General features: G+C 41.8%; 2 protein-coding genes across 3 annotated transcripts in view; both read right to left on the minus strand.

Moving 5' to 3' along the window:
• The window catches only part of grm2a (glutamate receptor, metabotropic 2a), a 33,568-nt gene extending 16,955 nt beyond the window's left edge, over positions 1–16,613 (minus strand). For both annotated transcript variants that reach the window (XM_084349123.1, XM_084349122.1), the window contains exons 1-3: positions 16,098–16,613; positions 15,641–15,957; positions 3,402–4,097 (exon numbers count right to left, since the gene is read on the minus strand). In XM_084349123.1, the coding sequence (XP_084205249.1) occupies positions 3,402–3,929 (528 nt within the window). In that variant the 5' untranslated portion in view covers positions 3,930–4,097; positions 15,641–15,957; positions 16,098–16,613. The remainder of the gene's footprint in view (positions 1–3,401; positions 4,098–15,640; positions 15,958–16,097) is intronic.
• Positions 16,614–18,593: 1,980 nt separating this feature from the next.
• tex264a (testis expressed 264, ER-phagy receptor a) overlaps positions 18,594–26,954 on the minus strand; it is a 77,700-nt gene continuing 69,339 nt past the window's right edge. Inside the window, exon 4 of the mRNA XM_084348194.1 lies at positions 18,594–19,960. Coding sequence (XP_084204320.1) covers positions 19,611–19,960 — 350 coding nt within the window. The 3' untranslated portion in view covers positions 18,594–19,610. The remainder of the gene's footprint in view (positions 19,961–26,954) is intronic.

Here is a 26,954-nt window from a genome sequence, read left to right on the forward strand (position 1 = left end):
AATTCGCAAAGGTGCCATTACACAATAAGAATTTTCATCCAAAAACCCCGGAACGAGCCAGGTTTCTTCCTCCTGACAGCAATTTTTGTACGCTGCTCTGAAAGATTAGAGCAGGTCATTTTTTTTTTCTTTTCAGATTGGTTCCAGAAATTTCCTCTATCCGTGTTTCATGCCTGAGAATAATCCTTCAGCGAGCGTTTCAGTATTTGACATTCCAGAGGTGTTGTTCTTATAATGCGCCCTGGTGATTACGATGTTTTTCCTGGGGGATGCTCTCTCACCAGTGAGTCATATATAGCAGCACAGACTGCTGTCGGGATAACAGAAGTGGAGTCCTTTCCATGTTTTAATCAGAAGCCAGCCCTGAGGCTAGATGTTCCTGGACTGTAATTTTGTAATATAATACGTCTCTGATTAACCCACGCCTTCAGGACACTGAGAAGTAATATTGCTAATGTTCCCTCTAAAAGCAGTTATATTCCCAAAAAATCATACCCCGGATGCAGACTGACAGTGTTTTGAAGATTGTTTATTATTTAAGCATTTTTTGCTTTCAGTATGCGACATTTCTGCAGAAAATCTTGTACTGTAGGTAAATGTGTATCTTTGCACATGAATGAAGATGCTGAATGTAGTGAACATGTCATCACAAGGTCATTACTCACTTTGCACTGATAACCTGCTGTTTAAAAAGACCACAGGGAAGATGTTCACTGCTGAACAGTTGAATCACATAAATATTTCCACCAGCAGATTCATTCAAATTGTCCAGATGGCTTCACAGACTTCCCTCTGACTGTTTAAGATACAGGCTTTTGATTCTCGAATGGTTCGACGCCATATGATGCCACGTGACTCACTCCATCTCCCTAAACCCCCCACCAACCCGGGATCGTATCTGCTCATCGCTGTCTCAGTGTTTCTGTGAAACATGATCTCTCATTCGATCCCTCTACATCCTCTGTGCGACAGGCACACCTCTGCCAAACCACCAGACAGCGCGGCAGCAGCCACAGATGGGGGAGACAGGACCTAGCCTGCAAGAGCGTTATAGAACTTCGCCTCCACACTTAACTCAATCTGTGCCCATGTAACGCCAGCATGGCTAGGCCTGCAGCCAGATCCACCCCCGTATCTGCGATAGTCACACCACAACACCAGCAGCACAGCAACACGCTCCTTCATTGTGACAGATTTAGACAGCACTCAGCGTTCTCACCACCTGTCGGTTCACCATGTTCCACCATGTCACCATGGCAATAAGGGCCTTTGGACCAATATTGCGAGTTGTCCTCTGACTGCCTTGCCTTTTGGGTGAAATACACGCATCTGACTTAACCGCCTGCCGTGCACACGCAAGAGCAGGCACGGTAGCCTTTCGCAAAGCCAGGCTGGTTCACTCAAAGGTCTGGCTGGCTATAGATTATGTACAAACCAGGTGGCTACAAAGGACGGATACGTTGTGTAGAGATGGTATCTGCAGCACTTGCATGCTCCGAATGCATATCTTTGTGTATTTACATTACCCCCGAAAACACAGCTGCACATGTGAACAGATACACGTACCAGTCTTGTTTCCAAAGGGCACATCTGATACGGCAAATTATTTAAAACATTGGGAAGATTAAATTAGTTCCAAGTGAAGGCCAGTGTTATCTTTTGTAGGACATAATTGTTTGATCACAACTCATTTTATAAGATAGCATTTAAAGCATAAGGTATGACCAAATTTACAGTCCCAGGCAACGTGAGCGTTGTTGCTCAACCAACCAGAAATACCAAGAGTTAGCACACCTCATAACCAAGCACATTACAATATAGAGGGTAATTCATGGTGAGAAAGGGATCTGTGTCCTGTGGTGCACTCCTACTGATGAGGAAGATTCAGTGAGAAGCTGGGGCAGACCTCAGACCTCTGGCTCGTAATAGCACATCCATAAATTACCACAAGACAAGGGCGCTCCCTGAGGAGCCCCAGATGCAGGGTGTCACTAAAATTACAGCTCGTTTATCAAATCCTTTATTTCCAAACTGTCCTTTTCACCAGGAATCCCAATATAGGTGTTCTGAATCCTCCTCTTACATCATTCCCAGGAGCTCCCTGCCTGCATAATATACTGTACTATATATTTGGCATTGTGTTTTGTCAGTAGAAAGATTCTCCCACAGAGTTCCAGTACAAGCAGGGAATATTAAACCTAACTTACTTGAGTCATTTAAATTAAAGAAGATATTTTGATTTATTTTCAACGCACTGGTTTAAACTAGATATGGACAGGATTTTTACGTGCCATCTTGAGGAAACATTTATATGACAGCAGACACTAAAGCAGCTATTCACTGTGATTAATTTGTTGTTGGCATGCCAGTGCTGACATGTCTACTGCTGGCCACTGTCCTCTACAAATCATGACTAAAAAGTATGGAAGGATGCCACCACCAGCGCGATTGTCCTGAAATATCCAGTGGGGAAAGCTGCTAACAGCAGACTGCTGCTGGCAGAGGTTCCTACAGTATCTATGGTTTATCAATCATCTGAAGCCAATTATATCTGGATGGGCAGAAGTGTGTTCCTTTCTTCGAACAGGCAGATATCTGGAACACGAGGCTGCGGGTCTCGAGTGAGGTGAACCATGCTCTTCAGCCGAGACAGCAGACACGGTCCTCTGGCTGACTGAGCCGGGATGACGAGTTAAAGTTAATGCTCTACGACATGTATATTTGTAGATATTTACAAAGCTCAGTTCCATGTGACACACTTATCTCTTTTCACAATGACTTGAAATTACACTGATGTGGCAGCCATATTACGGCTGCATATTCGGAGACCCAATTAGCAGAGCTTTCATCACATCAGCTTGAGTGAGCCGAAAGGACCCGCATGCCGCTGCTGCTGAGAGTAACCATGCCGTCACTAGTCATCCTGTCAGACCGTCCTGAGCGCAACATCTGTAGCACGTCTACCTCTGACAGGACTGCAGCTCAAGTGTGAATTACCCGGAAAGAGAAAGAGATCTTCTAAATTAGATCAGCGGAGCATATGGGCGTACAGGTAAACAGATCCTCCTTGCGGAACCGATACTCATTAAGTCCCTGTGTTAACATCTCACAAGGGGTGATTGCACATGGTACTTTAGTCTTAATGGACAGTTATATGACCATCCATCACACTCTCACGCTTGCTTGTTCACTCTCTGTCTCTCTCTCAAGCCCACAGTAGCTGCTGATGGTTAAATGCACATTCTGTAATTGCTCTGTCTGAAAAGATTAATCTAGCTTTTGACAAACTAATTTCATGACATAAAACAAAGATGATCTTCAACACAAAGTTAATTATTTTCTTGTAGATACTATGTAGACATCCAATCCCTCTCAGTTGGTGCGTTTTTATTTGTTCCTACCTGAATGGAGACATCGCTGTAGGAGCCTCCTATGACCCCAGAGATGGCCAGAGGGACGTCATCATGGATGGCGTAGGAGCCGTCGGGGCACGTGTACTCGCTGTCGTCAACTTTGGTGAGGGAGGCCCGAACAAACTCTAGAGACTGCTCCAGAGCGTAGGTGTCCTTAGAGCAAGTGTCTAGTATATGAGCTCCCAGTCTGATCCCAGGCAGGATGCGTTCATCCTTGTTGATTTCGTCTAGTGCCAGCAGCATGGCCTCCAGTCTCTGGATCCCTCTCTGAGCATTGATCTTCCCACAGTCCTCTGCGCCCTCACCCTTCTGGTGCACAGGGAACAGGCCGCCAATCATCAAATCTCCGTCCAGTGTGATCTCCCTCTTGGAGTCTGTGTTATAACTCACCACAGGCAAACCCTGGGGAGCCTGGGCAAAGAGAGACACACAGAAGCACAGCAGGCTGAGGTGGGACAGCCAGAGGGGTCGGGGCACAGGGCGCACCCCCGACACAGGGGATCTCCCCAATGACATATCCCTGGGCGAAACAAGGTCAGCGTCCTGCCTGTGGTTTCTGGTCAGCGACTGGTCAAGCTTTGAAGAAAAGAACAACCAGTGTTTTTATTCTGACAGAGGCCATTTACAGCATCAGTGCCATCCTCTTCGTCCTTCTCTTCTTCAGAGTTTTTTGTAGATTACAGCCTGCGGATCAAACAGAGAGAAATTCAGTAACAGCCTTTGAGCTGGAGTACAATGAACCCTTTGTTTCACACACATTGTGGCTGCCAGGGACCGACTCGTCCCATAGAAATATTTGACAACTGTACAAATGAGTAAATATTTGTGTCTTTTGATGCCTATTGATGATGGATGTGACATGCAGGACAGAAAGAAATAAAGACATTTCATTATCAGCAGCAACCAAACGTGCTACTGCGCAACAGGCGTAGACTAATGAAAGAGATGAGTCTAATTTAACAAGACAGATCTTTCATTTGGTTTAAAGTAAACACAAGGACAGTTACCATCAGTCTCTGTTATGTAGAGGGAGTCGTGAAGAGGCACATGCTGTATATAGTACTGTATTTTATGGAAATAACCAATAAAATGTTGGCAGAAGCTTGAGGACAGAGTTCACCATCAGAGCACAGTTCACTGAGTGCAACACAAACACCCTCCAAATGGTTTTCTTGTCTTTTCAAGCAGCACACGGTTTAACCGTCATTGTGAAAGGCTTCATTCAGTGTGTGTGTGTGTGTGTATGTGTTCGATTTTGAACTCTCTTTCTCCTCCTATTACGTTGTTTATCTGAGATCAAGTTGCTCCCCTTTAGATGATGGTAGGACTCTTTTATAATCACATGTGCACATGCTCCTGCACACCGAAACTCTACAGAGATAGCAAATGGTGTCCCCGAGGAACATTTTGTCAAACCACATCAACTGCTCACACGCGCTCACCAAAAAAAACCAACACAATTTATGCACAAAAGCAAAATCCACATGCAAATAAAAGGAGATAAAGTATTGTCTGTTTCAAGCGTACAAATTGAATTAGTGAGATTTTATCAATACCTACATAAACGTATTCATTCTTTCTGCTGTCTGTAATATGCTAGATTATATATTTTAATTACAAAGTGAGATGCAACTGTGAGCATTTCTCCCAGCTAAAAAAAAAAAACAAACAAATGTGACTCATACTCAGAAACAAACACTGGAAAAACACTGCATATTTGAGGCCTGTCTTCGAGTAAGGAAGGCATTTACTGTTTGTGTTCATTTAAACTAGTAATGACAGAAAATTGATCTGCCAGGTCAGAAGTTGGGGCTAGAAGCAAGAGAAGTTAGGAAAAACTTTATGGCCTTGAAGTTCCTGCATTGTGCTTTGGGAATAAGTTAGTTCATTCTGCAGCACAATCTGTTAAAGAAATATGTTCTTTCCCAAAATGTCAAACTACTCCTTTAAGTTAAATGACTTGTAGAAAATAATTGTGCAGTCCACAAAACATTTCAGAAGCTTCACAGCAAAACAGTGTTGCAGCATTCCCCTAAACAACTGAAGTAGATGGGGACTTACCTTAAAACTTAAAAAACAGCTTAAATAAAACATAAAATGGCTCCATACAGCTCACCTGGCGTAATCCAAGTGTCCAGAAGCACTAATATCGAAAATTGATTTGAAAAGATGTCATTTACACCCTTTCTTAAGCTGAAATCCTCACTTTAGCTGCTAAGCCAAAAGTGCAAAAGTGCACCCCGTCTGAAGAGGGCGCACAAGCTTGATGATCGTATCGAGGGTGTAAATAACATCTTTTCAAATCAATTTGGGATCTTGGGTCTTCCAGAGACTTGGATTACACCGAACAAGCTGTATGGAGCCATTTTATGTTTTCTTCTGTTGCTTTTTCACGTTTTAAAACAAGTCCCCTTCTTTTCCAGTTGTTTAGGATAATGCGACAACGCTCTGCTGCTGTGAAGCTCCAGAGATGTTTTGTGGACTGCAAAATTTTACACAACTTTTCATCCACATGAGGGTGAGTAGATAACAACTTTTTTTTTTTTTAGGTGAACTTTTCCTTTAAGCTGACATAAAACCTTCTACCTTATAAAAGTTATTTGCCTGAAATAGTACAACTACAGTACAGATCAGTATAATAAATCAAATGTGCTTTTTACAGTTGTCATAAATCTAGCATCAGCACTGTGCCGAGCCACATCCCCATTTAATGTGACTGTCATGTAAGGAGTTAAAGCTGATGTAGTTCATGTATGGATTTACAACAGAGTGTCGCGGGGTTATTGTTCAGTCCTGGTGTCAGTCCCCACAAATCCCAGAGGCTTAATTAAGCAGAGTGTTGAGTGTGGGAGAAGTTTATCGCAGTAAATTATTGAGCCAGAATGATCTCTCATATCCACTGTCTCAACAAGACAAGTTGGCCGACAGACAGTAATTAACTGTATTGATGTGCGATTATGAAACCATAGCAGGGGGATATTAACACTCATATTTCTTTCCTTCCCTTTCAAGCTGACCTACCTATTAAAACAACGTATAGCTCTCGACAGGAGTCGGACTGCAGACCATGCTCTTTGGGGGTTTTTCTCTGTTTCTATCCTGTCTTTCTCCCTCTATAGTCTCTCTCGCCCTGTTGTTTCCATGGAAACTTGCCAGTAGATGGAGAGGGTGAAGAGGTAGTGGAAGACAGACCGGGACAAGTGGACCAGTCTGACCATGCATGGTGTCAGACTGGTCCTGTGGGAGAACTGGGAGGCCTGTTCTGTGAACTGACCGAACTGATCCGACTCCAGTCAGAGCTTTTCATGTTCTTCCTTTTAAACACATCCCAAAAAGAACAATGACTAAAGCCTCTGTTTCAAACCACTAATGTGTTTAGATATTGCTTCCGATATCTTATCTATGGTCCATCATTATTGTTACTTGTCCAGAAGTGACCTGATAAAGAATTACCGCTTTAGAGATGCTTCTGGTGCAAACACTGCAGTCTTTTAATAAGAAATAAGATGTGACATGTTGCATTACAGTTGATGAACCAACTTAAAAGGGCTTTTTTTTCTTCCACACAAAATAAGTGCGTGGATGTCAGACTTTCCATTTTCTCCCTCAGCGGCTTGTCAACAAGTGAGAGTCCATTGCAACAGCCGGCACATATGGGCTAAGTCACAACTACTTCCCTGGCATACAAAGGCAGACAAGCGAAGGAGCACAATTGTGTTCTACAAGAACGTTATAATGTTCTGGGAGTGTATTCTGGCTGTAATGCAGCTCTGCAGCGTGTGAAACATTGCCACACAAGTCATAAATGGCCAAATGGGGAAAGAAACAAAGAAAGAAGGCTGTAAGCTGACCAAATGTGATTATTTGGAATAGAATTATGCAGCGAAAAAAATGGCGGCAATAACAGTGTTGAAGCACTTAAGCACACAGCCTCGAGAGAGAACGGTGACAAAAGGATTTCTGGCTGACACATTGTCAGTCTCCTCCCATGTCTTGGATTCCCAAAGGAGGCCTCCCTCTCACCAGTGGACCCTTTCTCTCTCTCTGTCTTCGTTCACTAAACTCCAGTATACAACCCATTATGAAACCATTCCTTTGAATAAAAGCAGCAGTCGATTTGTTAATTTTTAATGAACCCAGTTCATTTCTCTCGCCTGTGACAAGTGAACTGACTCTTTTGGTTGTTTTAGGTTCAGAGCCGTGGTTGGGGATAAAGATTCTGACTTGTACAAAGCTCACTTAGACAAAAGATCAATAAGTAGGGTCAACAAGACTAACATATTCAACTAAACCCACTCTCTGCTGCTATGGAGTGGACGGGGGTGTGGCAGGTTAACAAGGGGGATAGATTGGTCATTTTGCTCTAAAAGGAGATGGTATCGTCCCAAATATCACCTACTGTATTAAAGCTACGAGCAGTAATCTCCATCTCACCTTTACATGTTACAAGAATGCTTATTTTTAGGAAAATACACTTATTTGATTTGTTGCTAAGAGTTTTTTCAAGAAGATTGATATTGCATATAACTTATAAGTGTGAAATATAAAGCTACTAAAAGCAGATGGTTGGTAAGTTCACTTACCAGAAACTCTAAAACGCCCTCATTATTAACATTATCTTGTCTGTTTAATATTTAAGAAAAGGAAGGGGGAAAATATTTGTTTACAGTGAGTTCCATTTTTTGGAGTCCTGCTGGTTAAGAAACAGTCCAACACAGCTCAGTAAAGTGCATCGTTTTTATTACTTTGGTTATTGTAAGGATTAAACAAGCTGAATAAAACATGTTAAAGACGCTCTGTGGAACTTCTGCATTGTCCTGGAAGTCGGTCATTTGTTTGTGTTGACGGACTCCATTTCTAAACTTACGTTAGCCTCTGTTGCTCTCTGTTAGCAGAGTGGGGAGAGGCACTCGAGAACGTGCATTAAGTCACATCCTTTGGACTGTCGCTGTCACAAAGACATCCACAGTCCAGCAGCATTAAACTTGAGAGGGGGAAGGTCTCATTTTCAGTTTCTAGCTCACACACTAGATAACGCAGTGTGAGGCAATCCCAAAATACTGTCTATGCGTAAATGACAGATGCTAAGAGTAATATTTACACTTTAGATGTATTATCCCACCCAGGATTCTGTCGACACGTTAACTTCAAAGAAAAACTATGCCTCTCATTTTTCCTCTCTCCTCCTATGCAGCCATCTCTGTTTCCCTCTTCACCAGATGGCCTTTTTAATTCAAGAGCGTAAAGCCTGCCAGCCTCTTACACACTTCAAACCAGACTGTGTGAAGGAATGAGAGGAGTCGATGGGGGCCGTGAAAAAAAATACAAGAAGAGATAGCAGATGTGTGAGGTGCCGAAAAAAATATAAGAAAAGGAGGAGTGTGGGCTGCAGAGGGATGTGGGTGGGGTTTTTAGAGAGATGCTATCCAGGTTGCTTTTTTATGACACTCGTGCCCCGGGAGTCGAGTGTGGCATTAATATGGTAATATCTCCCCAGGCAATAGTGTTGAAGAGTGGAGGTCATCTGCTGTATATGCAGCCCTAAGCCTGGGTGAGCAGGTTGGAGATCCCCCTGTGGAAATGACTTGGAGGATGGCTAAGTGGAAGCAAAGGTAATGGGAGTCAGGCTTCCCTAAAATCACATTTCCAGCTGACAAAGAGAATGGTCCTGGGTGGGGGGCGACTGGAAAAGGTCTGCTAATGGGAAAGAAGACTCGAGAGTGCACACACACTTACACACTCACACACATTTTACTGAGCAAAAACTATGCATGAAACTTCACATCCTGGAAGCACCTGTGACACGCGGCACTGAGTGTGATCCTGACTGTCTCATACCTTAATGAACCTCTTGAGACGTATTAAAGGATAAGGCCGGTGATGTTCTGTTTGTTTCTTACTGTCACAACAATTCACAACAATTAATCCTGCAAACAAGTATATAATGTCTAAAATTGTTCATCTCCACCTAGATTTTAACACAAAAATATATATTTTTAAAAAAATCAGTGAGCCACACCGTTGAATCAGATCATAGCGTCTCCATCATAACCATGAACATGCGCATTGTCTATTTTAAGATGGTTCCACAAACGCTGTCCTGTTGCTGCAAATGCTCACTCAAGCACCAAGATGTGCATATATTAATCCACAGCCGGCCAGAAATAGTCCCCAGCAAAGCACCATCTACTCTTGTATGAGTAACGTTTTTTATGAATCCTTTTTTCTTTATTCCTGAATCATATTTAAAGATTTGAATCCTCATTCAGAATGTATGAACATCGAGCTGAGTGCCTGGCAGGTCCTTTTAAGACATATGTTCATACTAAAGCTGAAGTCTTCTGCTTTAAAGATATTTTTCACATTGACCAATCGTTACATTTGAGAGGCTGGGAGCAGCAATGTTTTGCTTGTTTTTGCTTGATTAGCCATCTTCATGTAAACAGGGGTGGTGTGTTTGTTTCTCTCATTCTTGGATGCACAACTTCTGCAGTATTTTAAAGGATAGTTCACCCAAAAAAGAAAAATTACTCACCCCCATTTTTGGGTGAACTGTCCCTTGAAGTTTTTCGGTTCCAGCCTCCAAAGAGGAATTGAATCCGTCACTCAGTGTGCTCGGTGCACATGACTGTATAATGCGTTTTTGAGATTTAAGAGGTTTTTGTGCAGGCTACTCTGCGACCTGCAGTTACCCAAAACATCCATCTCTGCACAGGCCGGCAGAGAGAATACATTTAATTTTGCTGAAGCATAATTCAGCTTGAAACGATCGATATCCTGTCAATCAATTCACCAATTAATCGTGTGTAAGAAATAAACTCTTGGATTCTCTTTACACATCTGCACAGTTTGCACATAGAACAGCTATAGTCTGTGTTTTGTGATGTGATTTTCACTGTGTAGACACAACTAATTCCAGCTTTTAGACGCAGTTATTTCAGGGTCTCCATGTTTGTCATCGTGCATTCACAACCCTAACGGCTCCTGGGAGGTGAAGACAATGGAGTGGAAGCGCTGCTGGGTCTTTCCGGTGATCACACACAGGTTCTCTGTGGAAATGTCAGGTTTACTCTGCTTATTCATTCTTGTGAAGGGCTCATTGCATAGGTGAAAAATGGTCTCGATACAAAATATAAAATGCAATTCTCTTTCAAAAACAATGCAAGGCACACTGTAGGATATGTGCAAAATTGAAATACCTATATTTAAAAGGCTCTTCTACCGACAAATTAGAGGTTGTATCCAATTTGTGTCCACACTGGATGCTTTTTCATTCATTATATAAACATTTTTGAAGTTTTTCTCACTTAGTCCCTGTGCAATTACTCATAATGACTCATACAGCAGCAAACATGGCTACTTAGCACAGTGAAGTGCTTCAGCCTATTTAATCAGCGGCATGATCTAAACCGATCTTTACAATATAGTGATGCAGGCGAGACGTTTACAGGAAATCCTACAAGGATTATCTCTGAACAGTCCAGCGCGTGAATCCAGTTCAGTTAATGCTTCGAGGACGATTGACTGGATCAGTGATATCCGCTGAAGCTACATCAGTAAAACGATAAAATCTCCTCCCAAAAATACGACTGCTGACCTTTTCTGATAAGGTCATTTATACAATTAGCAATTAAAGAGTGAGGAGGTCCTTGAACAGGCTCTTTGAGTAGCAGCTACCGCAATTAAGAAGACATGGATCAATTCGGAGAATTCGGATCACTGTCACACAGCCATGCTTACGTTCAGAGGGAAAACAACCTCATATTGAGTTCCTGATTGTCATACAATCCACCTCATTCAACGTGTGCTTTACTGTTTAACTAACAGCTCGCTCCAGCTTTCAAAACTGACTGTGCCGCACCCCCCACCCATCTCCTCCTCCTCTCTCCACCTGAAAAAGAGGGAAATCCTTGCATGTGTTCACCGGTCCCCTCACCTCCCAGGAGCCCCATTCTGCCGTCCTCATCAAACATTCATCCTCTCTCTTTGTCTCTCAGAGATCATTACTGCCAGTCCTATTATTGGCCGGGACCCGGTGATGGATGTATGGTGCTTTTGTTTCAGAGGTTTTTATTGTATCTTTGCATTATTCATCATCAAACCACCACACTGTTCAAAGACAGTGGCCTGAAACAAAATGATTCTCTTTTTTGGAAATCATTAAAAGTGCTGTTCCTGGACTGACAGTTGATATTAGTGAGGCAATTAAAGTTACATTATCTTAAATGTGAAGAGATGAGAGCTCACATTTAGTTTTTCTATGTTTTTTTAAATTGCACCATTTATATGACTGAAAAAACAATATCCCGGAGCAGTAAGGATTGTTTTTTAATAGATGCTTCACTTTCTCTTAATCTGACAGTTTCATTGCGTTCAGACGGAGCTGTGATATTTTTAGGGGAATACCACCACGCAGGGTTACACAGTGGTATTTTACATCTTTATTTCAGAAAGCTGTTGTGGTTCCCAATCTTTTTATTAAAGTATCTGATTTTGATTTGAACTATCCAATAACACGCAAACACATTTGGGGACTTACCTCAACATTTTTGTTGATCCGGTTGATATGATACGATACAACTTTATTGTCAGTTTACACTAAAATTCATCCAGCACACATGCCGCGTAGAATGATGGCACTTAGGCGGTCCACTCCTGTCACAGAATAAACCAGAACTGGCCCAAGTCTGCACCACACTTGATTCTTTTCTGATGGTCTGGATCTGGCACAGGCTTGGGCCAGTGCTGTTTTTTTCAGTTTGCCATTGGCTGACATCTGAGCATCGTATGGCCTGCTTGTGGCTGAGATCTGGCAAATCTGTGTTGAGCCGACAGCCCAAGTGTCATCATTCCACATGCAATATGGGCTTGATGAATGTATTTTCCTAAAATAATGAATACACAGTATGACTGAATTGTTCATAAGGTTTAACACTCAAAATCCTGACTTGAAGAGATAAGAAAACAAGCCCAACCCGCTGAACAGTCAGCGTTTCAGGTAAAAAATGATTGGTTTCTAACAATGAGGATATGCAGGGTTACTGCTAAGGATACAAATGTTAATCATTGAGCTTTAGAGGTGCTGGTGGTCGCATTTTGTTACCCTTGAGCAGAGCCCTCTGCTCCCAGTCCTCAGACTGAGCTAAGCTGAGCTTCACATGTATCAGACATTGGAGCGATATCAATCTTCTCAGGTAACTCTCCAAAAAGAAGCAAAGAAGCGTATTTCCCAAAATGTCAAACTAAAGCTTTTTCAGACAAGTCAATAACAGTCTGATCTGACAGATTACAAACAGTACTTCAAATTTGGGACATGCAGTGCTAAAACCCCACCAGTGGGTTACAAGATGATTCCCAAGGCAGGGAAATGAAAAAAACTTTGATAGAGAACATTATGTTTATTTTTCAGACTTTTCTATAATCTTCTCTCCTGTAAAATAGTGTAGTTTTACCTTCTTGGCTCCTCCATTCTCTTAATGTCTAGCTTTTGATACATTTCTAAGTCTGGGAAACACTTTGCCTTGTGTCTGGATGGTGTTATATAAATAAACTTGCCTTGTCTAGAGATTATTAAGTTGAAACAACTGAGCTGCTCATTACTTATAGACAACCTCTGACAAGTAACTTCAAGGATGTTTCTTTATATTAAGGCAGGTTCAGAACGACTGCTTTCGTGCATCATTGTTGGGTTTCTCGCTGCCATTGACAGCAGATCAGCTTCCAACACTTTTGATGGTTCGAGACAGTTTCTTTCAAGAGCACATTAGCTGCATGAGCAAATTTCAGCAACTGCCTGTCAATCCAGCGTGATTTACTGCCTGTCTTTGTGCCCAGAATGTCCTAAAATAAAGGCAAATTCCTGAGGTGGAAACCACAAGTCCATATAAGATGCAAGCAGAAGAAATCAACAACAGTTCATTATTACTCCTGATTGGAATTATTGATGCAGCTGATGACCCAGAACTCACCTAAGAACCTCTCACACATACTTAACAAATGTAAAATAGGAATGAGTCATTTGCAGTCAGCGCAGCAGTTAATTTTAATCGGAGACTCATGCGCACATCATTAATTAATTGGAAGCTTCTCTATGCTTTCACTTGAGTAAGTCCATGCTTAAACCTTTCTACTTGAGTAGAAATCCACTGAAGGTACAGTGCTTTTTTCTGAGTTTGATGTGTGATTTAAACATGATTTTATCAGTGCTGCATTGTCAGTGACTTCGCAGACTCACTGAAGATGTATGAAATTACATTTTTAGGAAATAATACCTTCAGTGCATCGTTAAATCAATTCCATTCACCCTGTGCATCCAAAACTAGGGTCAGGACTCTCTGTTTTCTGTCATTTATCATCTTTGATTGTCACTTTTACACATGAGGTATATAACTGTGTCTTATTAACACCAGTGCAGATGTACTATCAGCTAACAAGATACAAATCAGTACATACACACCTGTGTTACCATTAGTGCAGAGGGGCAGTAAAAAATTCATTTAACAGATGATATGGGCGTCAGGTGTGTGCTTCAGACCAGGCTTTATGTGGATGAGACTGACAGACGGCCAATCTCACCTGCACATCTCTGTGTGTGTGCACATGTGTGACTGAGGGCATGAGGAGAAGTGAGCTATTAAACTGTCCTTTTTGATACAACCTTTGCAATTCATCCTACAGGAACCGAATCACCGACACACATGCAGCCACTTTAAAGGGTAATTAAAGTGATCTTGCTGTTATAACAGACTCGCCTGTTCCAGAAAGATCAGGCGTTCAACTTGAGCTAATACAAGTCTGAGAAAAAAGCCTTCCCTGCTTTGGCTTCTCTTTGCAGATAATGAGTCGTTTTTTTTTGTTCCTAAACTCCACCCAGCTCTGGTCGTCCAGCACCCGATGTAATTAACACGGTTCATTTATGCTGCACAGTCCCTCTTCACGTCGAGTTAAAAAAAGTAACAGGTGAGGCAGACTGCATCCAGGTCTGAGCTGTGAAAGAGAGCGCAGGTCAGACAGCTCTGCCTCCTCCTGTTACTTTTTGCTCCTGGATTCAGATGATGGCAGTGGAGCATGGTCCTCTTCAGTCAGCCATGACCTGAATAATTTACTGTAATCAACATCTTCAGCTGTGAGCGCTCAGCTCGCACATCATTTCACTTTCTCCGTCTTACAGGAGGGAGATTTATTAATAAGCTTCATTCTGCTGTGAAACGTGCATCTGATTACTACTAATGCTCCTTCAAACACTTTGCTTTTTGTTTCTGTGTGAACCTGTGTGTTGAATGAACTGATTACACTGCATCCTGGGGGTGGGGGGGTGGGGGGATTTCTATTGTGTTTTATCTGCTGAACATGCAGCACAGATGCCTCTGGGACTGGAGGAGGCATCCACAGGACATCTTGCTTCCCTTAATGACTTTGTCCAGCATTGGCGACGCAGCCTTTAAATATTTGCGCCTCGGGGTATATGCATTAATATTCCTCGTGTGTTTAAAAATGTATCCTAAACTCCAGATGATATGATAACCGAAGGATTACACGGACATATAGGATCTCACTGCTCTCATGCTAATTTACAACAGTGAGATGTTAATCTGCACTGATGGATGTCGGGTATATCAATTTAGATTGTTTTTTATTTCGAGAGGGGAACAATGAAATTATGAGCATCATCTGAGAATCAAACTGTCAATAAATGAATCCGAAAATAGAAACCAAACGAACATATGTTCATCTTCTTGTCTGCGGCACACACACTCTTAAGTTTTTGACTTTTAAATCGACTTCCTCTCCGATATTTCCCACTTTTTATCTCACGAAGAGGAGATTGGAGACATGGCGGTTGTTACTGCAGCATCTGTTTAGTAGTTTGTCAGCAGCCTCGCACATGTGGAGGGTTGTGTAGCAAGTACACAGCCCCAGACGTGGTGGTCAACAAAAAAGGGGTGACAATCTGCTCATGATAGGGTAAACAATCGCCACTGGCAACACAAACAATAACGATGGTGCCAAAAAAATGCCAAATTACGCACGAACTCGTTCTGTCATCTCTCTTCGTTTGGAGGTTGTAGGAACATGACAACACTTTGAAGATGTAAAATTATGAAGATCTTGTCAACATAATAAAAAAAAAGATGACCCAACCTGAATAAAATGACTCAGATCACCAGCTGGTAGAAGTTAACCAAAACGCACCAAAACGCACATGCATCCTACAAAACATCTCTTACCTGTGCGGGGTCTCTCAGTTCCCAGCGCTGCCGTGCGGTTAATAGATCGTGTAAACCCAGCGTATATCCTTGTGCAGCAGTTGTTGTTTTTTTTAACAGCCTAAAACCCGGCGCACTACAGCTGAGCAGGGTGGAGGAGTGGAGGAGGAGAGCGTCGCTGCTTGAAGTTTGCGACGCGTGCAGGAGCTGTCCGTGGTGCTGACGAGAAAACACCAGCCGCCGGGCTCCTGGAGGTCTGATCCTGCTGCCAGCGGCTCAAAACTCACATTTTCCTCAACACCCTTAAAACAAGTGCAACTGACGCCCACTTCATTGCGCTGAAGGAAAGAAAAAAAAGGCGTTTGTGAGGAAATATCAATTCAAAGAGCAACCTTGAACCAAATGTGACGTTTATGAGCCTGATAGGATGTCAGATTATCTGCTGTAGCGCTCAACAAAATAAAAGTTGAAATTCTACCTGTTACTCGAGTGAAGTGTGCAGCAATATTTTCGAAAATGATCCTCCTGCTCCTGCTGCTGCTGCTGCTGCTGCACCAGCCTGAGAGAGCTTCAACTCTCAGAAGGTTTGGACACTTGGTACAAAGGCGCAGTTGCTCCACGCACGAACAGTCCGGGAGATGATCTGTCTCATCGCCAACACGGACAAATGAACACAATGTGATTTGGAGCCTGATGGAAGAGGTTTCTGTCAGCCGCTTTGCTCTGTGTTGTAAGCTGCTGGGTGTCAGTGAGGAGAAGGTCTAAGAGTCGCCCCCTATTTGTTCAAGCGGTCAGGAGAGGTGGGGGGTCCGATACATCAAAATAACGATTCTTTGGAGACTACTTGTCGTCGGCGTTGGAAATGTTTTATTTGGGATCCGCAAACAAGTTGTGACACGAGAGAGTGTGAGGTCAGTCCCAGATGGCACAGTGAGGCGCGCAGGGAGACATGCGCTCTGAGAGGCTGAGCTGCGACCCTCTCCTCTCTCCTCCTGTCAAAAGCAGCTTCAGACACGCAATGGTCAGCGTCTAAATTTGTTTGTCGAGACCCCCCCCCCCTCCTCCTCCTCCTCTTCGTCGCTCTCTCCCTCCACGTGCAATGTAATGAGATTAATAATTAACATCATGGGAAGGCAATAATCGCAGTGCCCCCAAAGCTGCATGACACCCCCTGTGGGTTTCACAATTAATTAAATCAGTTGTGGACCCAGTGTGTGTCACGGCAGTCTCTTCCAGAATGATCCTCATTTTTGCCTTTGGATAAAGATTGGGGTGCCAGGATTAAAAGTGAAAGTGCAACAGACGTGTGGTGAGGGCATCTGTCCCTGCAGACTAATCACACCTCTGCAGGCAGCGCAGCTACCAGGCTCATCATCACAAAAACAAAATGTTGCCCACCACTGTTAGGTGAGATGTTTTAATACTTTTACTCCCGTGGTTAGAGAACGGACACCCGGGATGATATGTTTGTTTGTGGATGTGATGCCTCATATCTATACATGCAAGAACAGAGTAAAGATGGGGTACAAATTAAAGGTAAAACCAACGTAAAGTGTCTTAATTAGGTGTACAAACAGTTTAAATGCTCCTTGGATTAGAGTCTCCAAGTCTCTGCACCAGGGCCGTAGCATGGAGTGAAATCAGAGGGTACTAAACCCCCCCACCCCCCAAAAAATAAAACTCTCCACATGCAAAATGACATTGATATTGACATTACCTTTTCAAGGTGACGTGTTATTATTGGTACAGTGTTACAATAACAAGTGTCCCATCAACAGCTGATAGGAACTAGAGTGTGGCTCGGCCTGCCTTTTTCTGTCCGAACCCGACCGAGTCTGAGAGAGAAGTAACCGAACAAACCATTATTTGAACCTTCTATGAAATTGCGATCGTTATACTTCTCTGCTTATTTATTCAGGTTCTTCCTTTGACTTGTCTCCCATCTACAGTGTCTCTTGACTGTTTTCCTTACACCTTGGCAGAGTCAACAATGTTAAGAGCAATGTAGAAATTTAAGGGAAGATACTAATATTGATATTTGAGAGTTTAAAATGATCCGTACAGAAATAATATAATGGCGGATATTCATTTTTATACATTTGTGATGAGGATCCCTTCAATTTTGTACTGAACTGGACATTGTCTCCCCCTCTTGTTAATGGTGTATTAATAGGTAAATTCACTGTGCCTGCTGTGGTGCTGGATATGAATGAGGACATTTGTACATATAGGTCACGATGCTCATTAAGATCCACTGGCTGAAGAACACGTGTGTCCATCAAACATGGATAGTCTGCTGGAGCCTATTCTTCCTCTCCTGCTGTACACACAGCTGATTAAATAAATTGTGGCACAAATGCCAAACCTCTCATTCAAATGCTGCTCAGATCAATGAAGCGCCTGCCAAAGCGACAGGATTCAGATACAATAACATTTTGTTTTATAGTCATATTTTTAAGTATTTGTGCTTCCAAAATGTACCCAAATTTGTATTCCTTTTTGCACATTTTGAAGCGTTTTAAGGTGAGCCAGGGGAGGCTGCTCCCGCAAGAAATCTTATAAAAGCTCTGCTTAATTTGCTCAACTGGCACTAGAAAATACATTATGTCGTTATTGGCTCTTTCGTGAAGATTTTTCTTTTATTCGGCTTTTGAATTCCACAGCACAGACGGTCATTACAATGTGAAACCGCGGAAGCCATTAGTGTTTAAAAGGGAGCTTAATAAGTTATTAAGCGCTTACTGCCTCATCAATAACTTCTAAACAACAATGTGTCCCACTGCCGCCTCTCAGTTTGTTACATCTCTCCGTCTCTGTTGAGAAACAGACAAATAAAAATGGATGTCCTCAGAGTAGAGCAGTAATGATGTGCTTTGTGTGATAAGACTTCAAATAAATGTAATTCTTCTGTATAGAATAAGGGTTATATAAGCGTTTGAGCAACAAACTTTATGCACAACGGATTCCCGTCAACTGAGCTTTTCATTTGAAAATTTTATTACAGACAGAAGACACAACCATGGCAATGTGCTGTACATTATCTCTCACAGCACCGACAACTTCAACCTACAAACATATCACAACTAGTCTCTGGAAGTGAGTGAGTTTTGGCTACGAACAGAACCGGAGAAGTGAACATTACGTTAAAAAACTAAAGCAATTATCAGAGCGCATAGGAACAATGAAATGTTCTGTACAGTATCCAAGGGGAAAAGTTTACATCTTTGAATTGCATTGCAAATCCTCGTCCTGGTGACTCCGAGGCTTTGGAGATGTGATTTTACTTCAGGTGTTGATGACAGTTTGTTTTCTGTCTGCCTCAGATTTCAGGATTTTCCCCCGTGTGATAGATATTCTCCCCAAAAGAATTAACAACACAATGAAATAGGTCCGTCAACATTAGGTCCTGCACATTTTCACCCCATCAACACACCACAGTCAGGTACTGCACACAAACACATGACAAAAATCCCTCAGGACATGATCTTGAAAGTTAGGTACAATATCAACTGTCACACATGGGCAAAAAGATGCTGCATCATCATCCAGGGTAACGGGCGTCAGTCTCTTTCCTTCAACCGAAGTGTCACTTTCTAGTCTGCACAGAGGAATGGTGGTGAATCACATACAGTACGACTACAGTTTGAAATGAAATAAAGAGTTGAACAAATCTTGCCTCTCATTTGCTGCAGAGAAAATTAGGTTTACTCAAGAAGACTCTATGGGGGGTTGTCTGTTGTTCTATCCTGACAAAGTTTAAATATAAGATCAGGAATTATGTTTAAAAAATGAGATTACAGTATAACAAAAAGTACAGGCTTAGGAAAGAGGAATAAGAAGGCGCAGAAATGCGGCATGTTGGTCATGGCATGAGCAGCTTTAGATCCACCAACAAGATTAAATGACAGATAACCAACAAGAGCAACGACTGAGAAACTCTCTAGCATGCCAGTGTTACATGGCCTCATCCCTTATCTCTTCAGCATCCTCCCTACTCCTCTCCATCCCCCAAGGGCTCCTTCTTCTCAGCCACCAGTTCAACTGCTTCTGCAGCTCCGTCTTCACCCTGAGGGACCTCCTCATCCTCCTCTCCATCTTCCCTCTCTTCTCCCTCCTCCTGATCCATGTCAAGCTCTTCAAAGGACGAGCCGCTGCCCATAGACTCGTTCGAGCCTCTGTCGCTCTGGTCTCTGGGCTTAATGTCTTCGTTTGCATCCATTACGTCCCTCAGAGGCAGGGAAGAGGCCAGCGAGGCGGCTGTGGAGGCAGCTAGGGACGTCTCTCTGCTGTCCCAGGGCACGCCGCCGCTCACTGAACTCACATCACTGTGGGAGTCTGCACCTGCAGCAACACGGGAAACAGACACAGATAAAAGATTTTCTGTGAGGATGCAAAGTCAGTCTCACAAACTTAAATGATTGCAGGCAAGCACAACTGAGTTGGAGTGAGCTAAAAGTGCTTACTGCAGGTGCTGATTTATTATTACTCAATCTGTGGTACTTTATTATGTAGGAATTCCCTCAGTGGGACTGGAAGGAAGTCACTACTATGACACAGAAAAATCAAGTTTTGAATACACTTGAATTCCTAAAGATTTACCCTCCATTACAGACATGGTTGGACATGGCTATTTTGAGATTTGGATTAAAAAAACATGGCAGCGGTTAGCCCACTGAAGCTGCCAGCAGCCGTGAACATTAAAAGAGAAACAGGGAATAAACATGATGTTTTTGAAGTTTCAGTGAGGAAACACCATAGTAATATGCATATACAGTCACACCGGCAGATCTGTGAGGTCTGCTAACATCTGCAGCAGGTACAATATTAACCATGTTCCCCGTCTAAATTTAAGGTGTTTGCATTCTAACATTTGCTAATAAGCACTGAACACAAACACAGTACAGCTATTGTGCGAGATACATTTACATTTTGGGCTGATAAAGGGGCTGGATGATGTCAGAGGATTAGAGCCAGGTCCATACATGATTTTTGGGGCCGGTGCCAATATTAGGGAGAACGGCAACAGTAATGCCTAAAACATTTTTGGCTAGAATGACACCAGTGCACGTAAAACGTACACTTCACCGGGAATAATATAATAATATACGATAATATCAGCCATCTAATATATTGGTCGGCTTCTACAGAGGATCACAGAAATGAATAAAATTCATCCATTGCAACCACGAATATCTATATTAAATTTCATGACAATTCATCTAATAGTTATAAAGACATTTGAAAGCTTATCTCAGCCCTAGGGTGGCACTAGAAGAAAAGGCAGCACATTATGATATATCATCTGGGTACCAGGAACGTCTACACCAAATGTTGTCCCAATCCATGAAGAAGGTGTTTAGATATTTCAAAGCATAAGTAAATTTTGATCTGCTGTGGGAGCTAGAGTCAATAGGATTCAGTACTGCCACTTCATTAGCGTGGCTAAAAAACATCACTATTTTTATGTAGAAACGAAGGTTCATTAGCATTATGATTTGTAACAAACCTCATCAATGATGATGCAAGGGTGCACAGATGTTGTGTTTATGCATCTCCATTCTCTGCAGTCCTTTGATCACAACTGAGCAATATGAAGATTGTGTTATGAAACGTCCCTGAAAATTCACCAGATCTGTCTTGGAGAAACTTGAGCTACTGTATTATAATGCTACCGAGCCCACCTGGTTATTAAAGCTCATCAGGAGACTGTGTGTCAGTTGAGGCTCACAAGAACCAGATTAGTATGGTTAAAGGCATAAACTCTATTATATAAACTCAAAGACCTCTCATTACCTGCATCTAATTTCCCATTGCATTGTGCTACTGTACAGCTAACTATAGCGTCGCAGGGAGAGAATGTTCTTGCTGCAGCCGTCTGCAGCACAGAACACGTAATCTGAACTCATCATGAAGAACGTCCATTAGCTTAATTGATGGAGATTTCCTCACCCACACGTTCAGCTTGCTAATGCTTTCTGACTAAACCTGATTCTAATTGGCCTTTGATCTACGATTCTCTGTGAACGAATAGCTATTCATTATCCCTCACCGCTGTTTGTTTGCCAGCGAACCACAAGATAAACGTTGTGATGTGCTCAGAAACATCGTAATTGCAGGAAAAGCCGGCAATGTAAAAATCTTACTGGAAGGTTGAAATTCATAAGGAAAGTGAGTTGTGTCAGGCGGGTCAAAGATTTAAACACAATAAACACAACTGAAACTACAGACCGAAGAATGATATTGTTGCTTAGACAGCCTTAAAATTACAAAGAGGAAAACAGGAATCAAGACTAAATATAAGTGGCACATCACATCTCACACCTACATAACAAATATTACTCAGGCAGCTGTCCACAGTTGGTTTCAGAAGAGACTTCAGAGGCAGAAGAAAAGATTATGTGAGAAAAATTAATACATAAACCCACATGTACAAATGTCTTTGTTTTCCTAATGTGTTTTATTAGACAACTGTTCAAGCTGTGATCAAGACAAGATGAAAGATTCACCTTCTGAAATCTTAAATTCAATAATCAAGGGTAGAGTTTTTCCAATTTATGACTGTTGACTGTTATTACACTGTTTTGAGAATTTGGTCTCTGTTCCTGTTCTTATATTAAATATACTGACCATCATTTTCTTATTAGAGAAGTATGATGTATAGAGCTACAATGATTAATCGATTAGTTGCCAACTATTTAATTAATCCCCACCTATTTTAATGATTGATTGATCGAGTCAACACAATTCTTTGATTCCAGCTTCTTAAATGTGAATATTTTCTGGGGTTTTTTGTTGTTGTTTAAGGATATATATATATATATATATATATATATATATATATATATATAAATATATATATATATATACACAATAATACAAAGATATACTGGATATATATATATATATGTATATATATATATATATATATATATATACAGTATATCATTTGTATTATTGTGTATTATGCCAATAATGAAACTATAGCTGATAGAGCTAGATAATACAAAGCCACATTGCCTTCATTGACTTAAAAAGTGCAGGGGTCGTCCACCAATTGGAGGGTCGGTGGTTCGGTCCACGGGCCCTGCAGCCTAGATATCCATCCTGATCAGCAGGTGGTGCCTTGCCTGGTAGCCTCTGCCACCAATGTAGGAATGTGTGAGTGAATGGTTGAATGCCGACATGTGTTGTTAAGCACTTTAAATGGTCACTAAGACTACATAAGTGCCATATAAATACAGTCCGTTTAGTATCTACACATTCCAGCACAGCAGGTGGTGGTATGCAGCTTTAACGTTGGTGAGCGATCACCAAATAAACACAGAGGAAAGAAGAGGAAGAAGAACGCTGTTGTCGCACTCATGATGTCAAACTGCTGCACTTGTAGAGCCGCACAGTGTAGACTAGACATGTTTTTAGAAACATGATTGTGATTTGCAACACATGTTCCACAAGGGTTTAACAAAACAAATCTTGGAGCAATGATGTGGAAATCATCTATTTAACTAAATCCTAGCCTTTCTTAGCCTCGGGTGTGCATAAATCACAGGTTAGGAACTTCTTTTTAAACTTCTAAAATGTGAGATTATCGACTCTCTGATCGATATCAGTCAAGAGAAGCAGGTATTTTTTTGTATCTGCTGAAAAAAATCCATATTGTGCATCCCTACGTATTAATAACACGATCTTAATACTTAATACGTCTTATCTGGTTTGAAATGTACGGCCGCGATATAAAACGTCTTCCACAAATAAGATCTGACTCAACTTGACTTGACTTTCCCACAGGACACTGAAACACCATCCCTGCTACTTTCCTGCTGCTTTCACACTCCAAATAAATCTCATCCACACATCAAAGTGTGTTTGCACTAAATGTGTCACCAGGGACCCAAATACAATAAACAGAGAGTCTCTGAGCCCCTCGCTTGGGTCAGTCTTTCCTTTTCATTCATTCGAATCCCAACATCACTCAGCAATCTAATTATCACGTCCAGCAGATCGGATCCTGTCTGCGGTGAAGAATATTACATACGAGAAGTCCATTTAGGTTATTTATATGATCTATTTATGGGCCTGTTGATTAGCGAGCAGGTCCAAACTGAACCGCGGGGAACGGTCTTCAGTGGAACAGGCCTGGTGTGAATGTGTCAGAGAGGTGTACGGAGAGATTTATTTTTCATTTGCATGCTTCAGTAAAAGGACTTTTCCAGAGAGACTTGTTTTACAATGCAAGGAATTTTACGGGGAATAATGGGTCTATTTAGGGTAATTGGGTGGACAGCCCCCTGAGGAAGAGCCTCAACATGCTGGACAACTTTCACCCCCTCCACAACTGTAAGCAAGTCCTGAAATTGGTACCCGGGTAGAAGCCAGCCAGCTGTGCCTCTGAAAGTCTTTTAGGTAACATTTGCCTAAATTACTTGCTAAATTGGGCCCGCTGGGATTATTAGCAGAGAATCAAGGTCTTGTTCTCGAAACCGTTTGAAACAGAGGAGAGGATTTTTTTTTTTAAGGAAGTAATTAGACACAGACAGAGCTGAGGCATGCTGAGAGTTTGGAGACTGTGAGTCAGACAGGATGGAGAGAAAGGAGAGATGCATAAATAGAATTAAAAAATTAAATAAAATGCATAAACAGGAGTGAAGAAGTTCTACAGTAGATACATTTTGTTGTTTACAAATTAGGCAGGAGCATTTTAGGATACTGCATGTATTTTAAATTGAGAAAAAATGGAGCCATTGAGAAACGGTTCCAAGTTGTCTGAGCCATCGGAGTTGTACACCACCGAGCTTATCAATTCCTCGGTCCAAAGCATCGCTTCATTTACTGAAGAGTATAGTGCTAGCTGTAATGTCTGTAAAACTATCATTTTAAGTCAGGGCGGAAACACATCAGTTACTGAGGGTAAAAATTGTATGTAATAATAATAATTGCATAGGCAGGCAGGCTTAGTAGAGTCTCTTTGGCTAACAACACCTAATTGAAAACAAAAAACTACACATTTTATCTCATTTCACCCTTTTTAGACGATGACAGACTGTCAAATCAGTCAGGTAATCGAAGAATAATAAGGCCGATAAACAGATTCGATAACAGCATTGGTATCAATAAAATCTCAACAATTCCCATCCCTTTTTCTAAATATGCGCATGATCTGTGGCCTGTGTCGAAGTCAAAAGTTTAATATAATAGAAACAAGCAATAAATACAAAAAAGAATCCTGCAGTGTTAATGAAGCCACCACTGTTATGTGAATATAAGAGTTAGGCACGTTAAGAACAACAGTCGGTGACATTTCTCCAGTCTGATGCTCGTAGGTGTCACTTACAGCTGGGACTGTCTGCAATGCCTTTTAAAATGGCTGATCTTGTCCCCGTCACTTCAAACTACTGTGCTGTATTCTTGTAAACTCCTCTTGTAAAAGGTACGACTGCACTGCCACTTGTGCACTAATTGTTTTATTCAGTATTTTGCCCTGTTGATGCCCCGTTATGCAGGAATTTGTAATTATCCACTCTGACCTTGTAGCAGTCCCCCTCAACACCACTGCCTGAAATAACAATGATTTGTTTAATTAAATAGTGTATTTAAAAACATGTGAATAATATGATGGAAACATGGCATCCATGTTTGTTTCATATATTAATTTAAAGAAGGTTACCGTCTCCTCTTCAGATCCGATGTTTTCTATCTCAGCAGTGAGCGTCTGAGTCACATGTTTTACATACGCCATATGTTGATATGTCTGTTGTTTTGATTGATGCGCCAACCCCTTTTTTCAAGCAATATTTTGACTTTATTAATTACTTGCACTGAAAAACAGTTGGGTGGAAATGCATTTAACGTCTCAACTTAGTTAGTAGAGTCAGGCCCTCTCTTGATGTAAAGTGAGACCTGCCGCAATTATCACACACTTAAGTGAGCATTTTTACCCAATGATTTCAAGTTTTTTGATAAGTCCAACAAGCCTGCCATATTCTGTAAGGTTTGTACCTCAGCTGGGTAGTGAAAGTCCCCAGTGGCTTTCTGTAAAGAAGGTGCCATTCATCAGTGGTCCAAATGGTATAAAAATGAAGCCCACTGGCCCGTTTCATACTCAGGCAGGTTTGTGTCCTCAAAAGATTAACAAGCTTCTCGCAGCACAAACAGTGGCTGCTGTGATCACCAGATTATCATAGAAGTGTTTTCATTTTGTTTGGGTGTTCACTGCTCTCAGTGTGCTGTGATGGTAGAAGCAGGACAAATGTTCAGGCACAGTCAGAGTTTATGGTCACGACGGTCTACACATTGCGGCCAGTGGGGTTGAGGGATGAAAAGTCGAAGGCAATCTCCAAGGTGCCCGAGTGGGATTTCCACAGTTGGCTTGTCAGACAAAGCTTAGCTCCGCTGATTGATCTGTCTCTCATTAAGAAAGCTCAGCCGTGTCTGGGACCCAGAACATAAACACCAACGCACTTTGTTCTGTACAGTCTCCATCCCTGACAGTGGCTACTGAGTCCATTACCTCATGTACTACAATAGAGATAACATAGAGGCACCAGCCATGATGTAGGAACACTGCACACAAATAGGCAGACATCCATACAATATCACACCCGCCTTCTACTTCCTGTATAACATACAGAACCTGTGCTGACTGTGCAAATGTTGAACAAGTTAAACAATAAGAAAGTGCACACCTCACCAAGAACTGCAGTTTCTTCAGTTGAAAAAAAAATCCTGTTTAAAAACTGAACTTTGCAAAGAAACAACCAAGATTAGTTTATATACCAATTTATGGTTTAAGTGGGTGCTGCAGAAGCTCAATATACAGTGCAGCTGTATTAGTTTGATAAAAGTAACACTTCACTTGGCAGACGAAATTCTGTCACTCTTGCAACACAATAGCTCCCTCTCGGCTCGCCTGTGAACAACAAACAGACCCTGTGTTTCTGTAGCCAATAACCTGCAGTAACGTGCTTCACTTTAGTTTACTTAATGACTATTTGATTCAATGTGATTACCTGAATTTGACTATTACCATTAGATTTTTAAAGGTCCCCTCTGCACAAGTATTAGGCCAACTTAATAAAGATTCTGTAATGTGTGTCTGACAAGATGTAGTAATGACTACTGAGTACTTATGGATCAGAACATGAACATGTCGTCTGGCATCATTGCTAACACTGGCTAAAATTAACATTGCCAACACTAGCTAGCTAACATCAGGGCATTACAGTATGCTGGGTGTAGAACTCGGCCATTTTTCCAAGTGCTGTATCGTAAGCAAATGGACGTGTTTCAGTTTCTTGAAGACGTTTCACCTCTCATCCAAGAGGCTTCTTCAGTTCTA

This window comes from Pagrus pagrus (assembly GCF_965226575.1).
Source record: "Pagrus pagrus genome assembly, chromosome: 3".
NCBI classification, from domain to species: Eukaryota; Metazoa; Chordata; class Actinopteri; order Spariformes; family Sparidae; genus Pagrus; species Pagrus pagrus.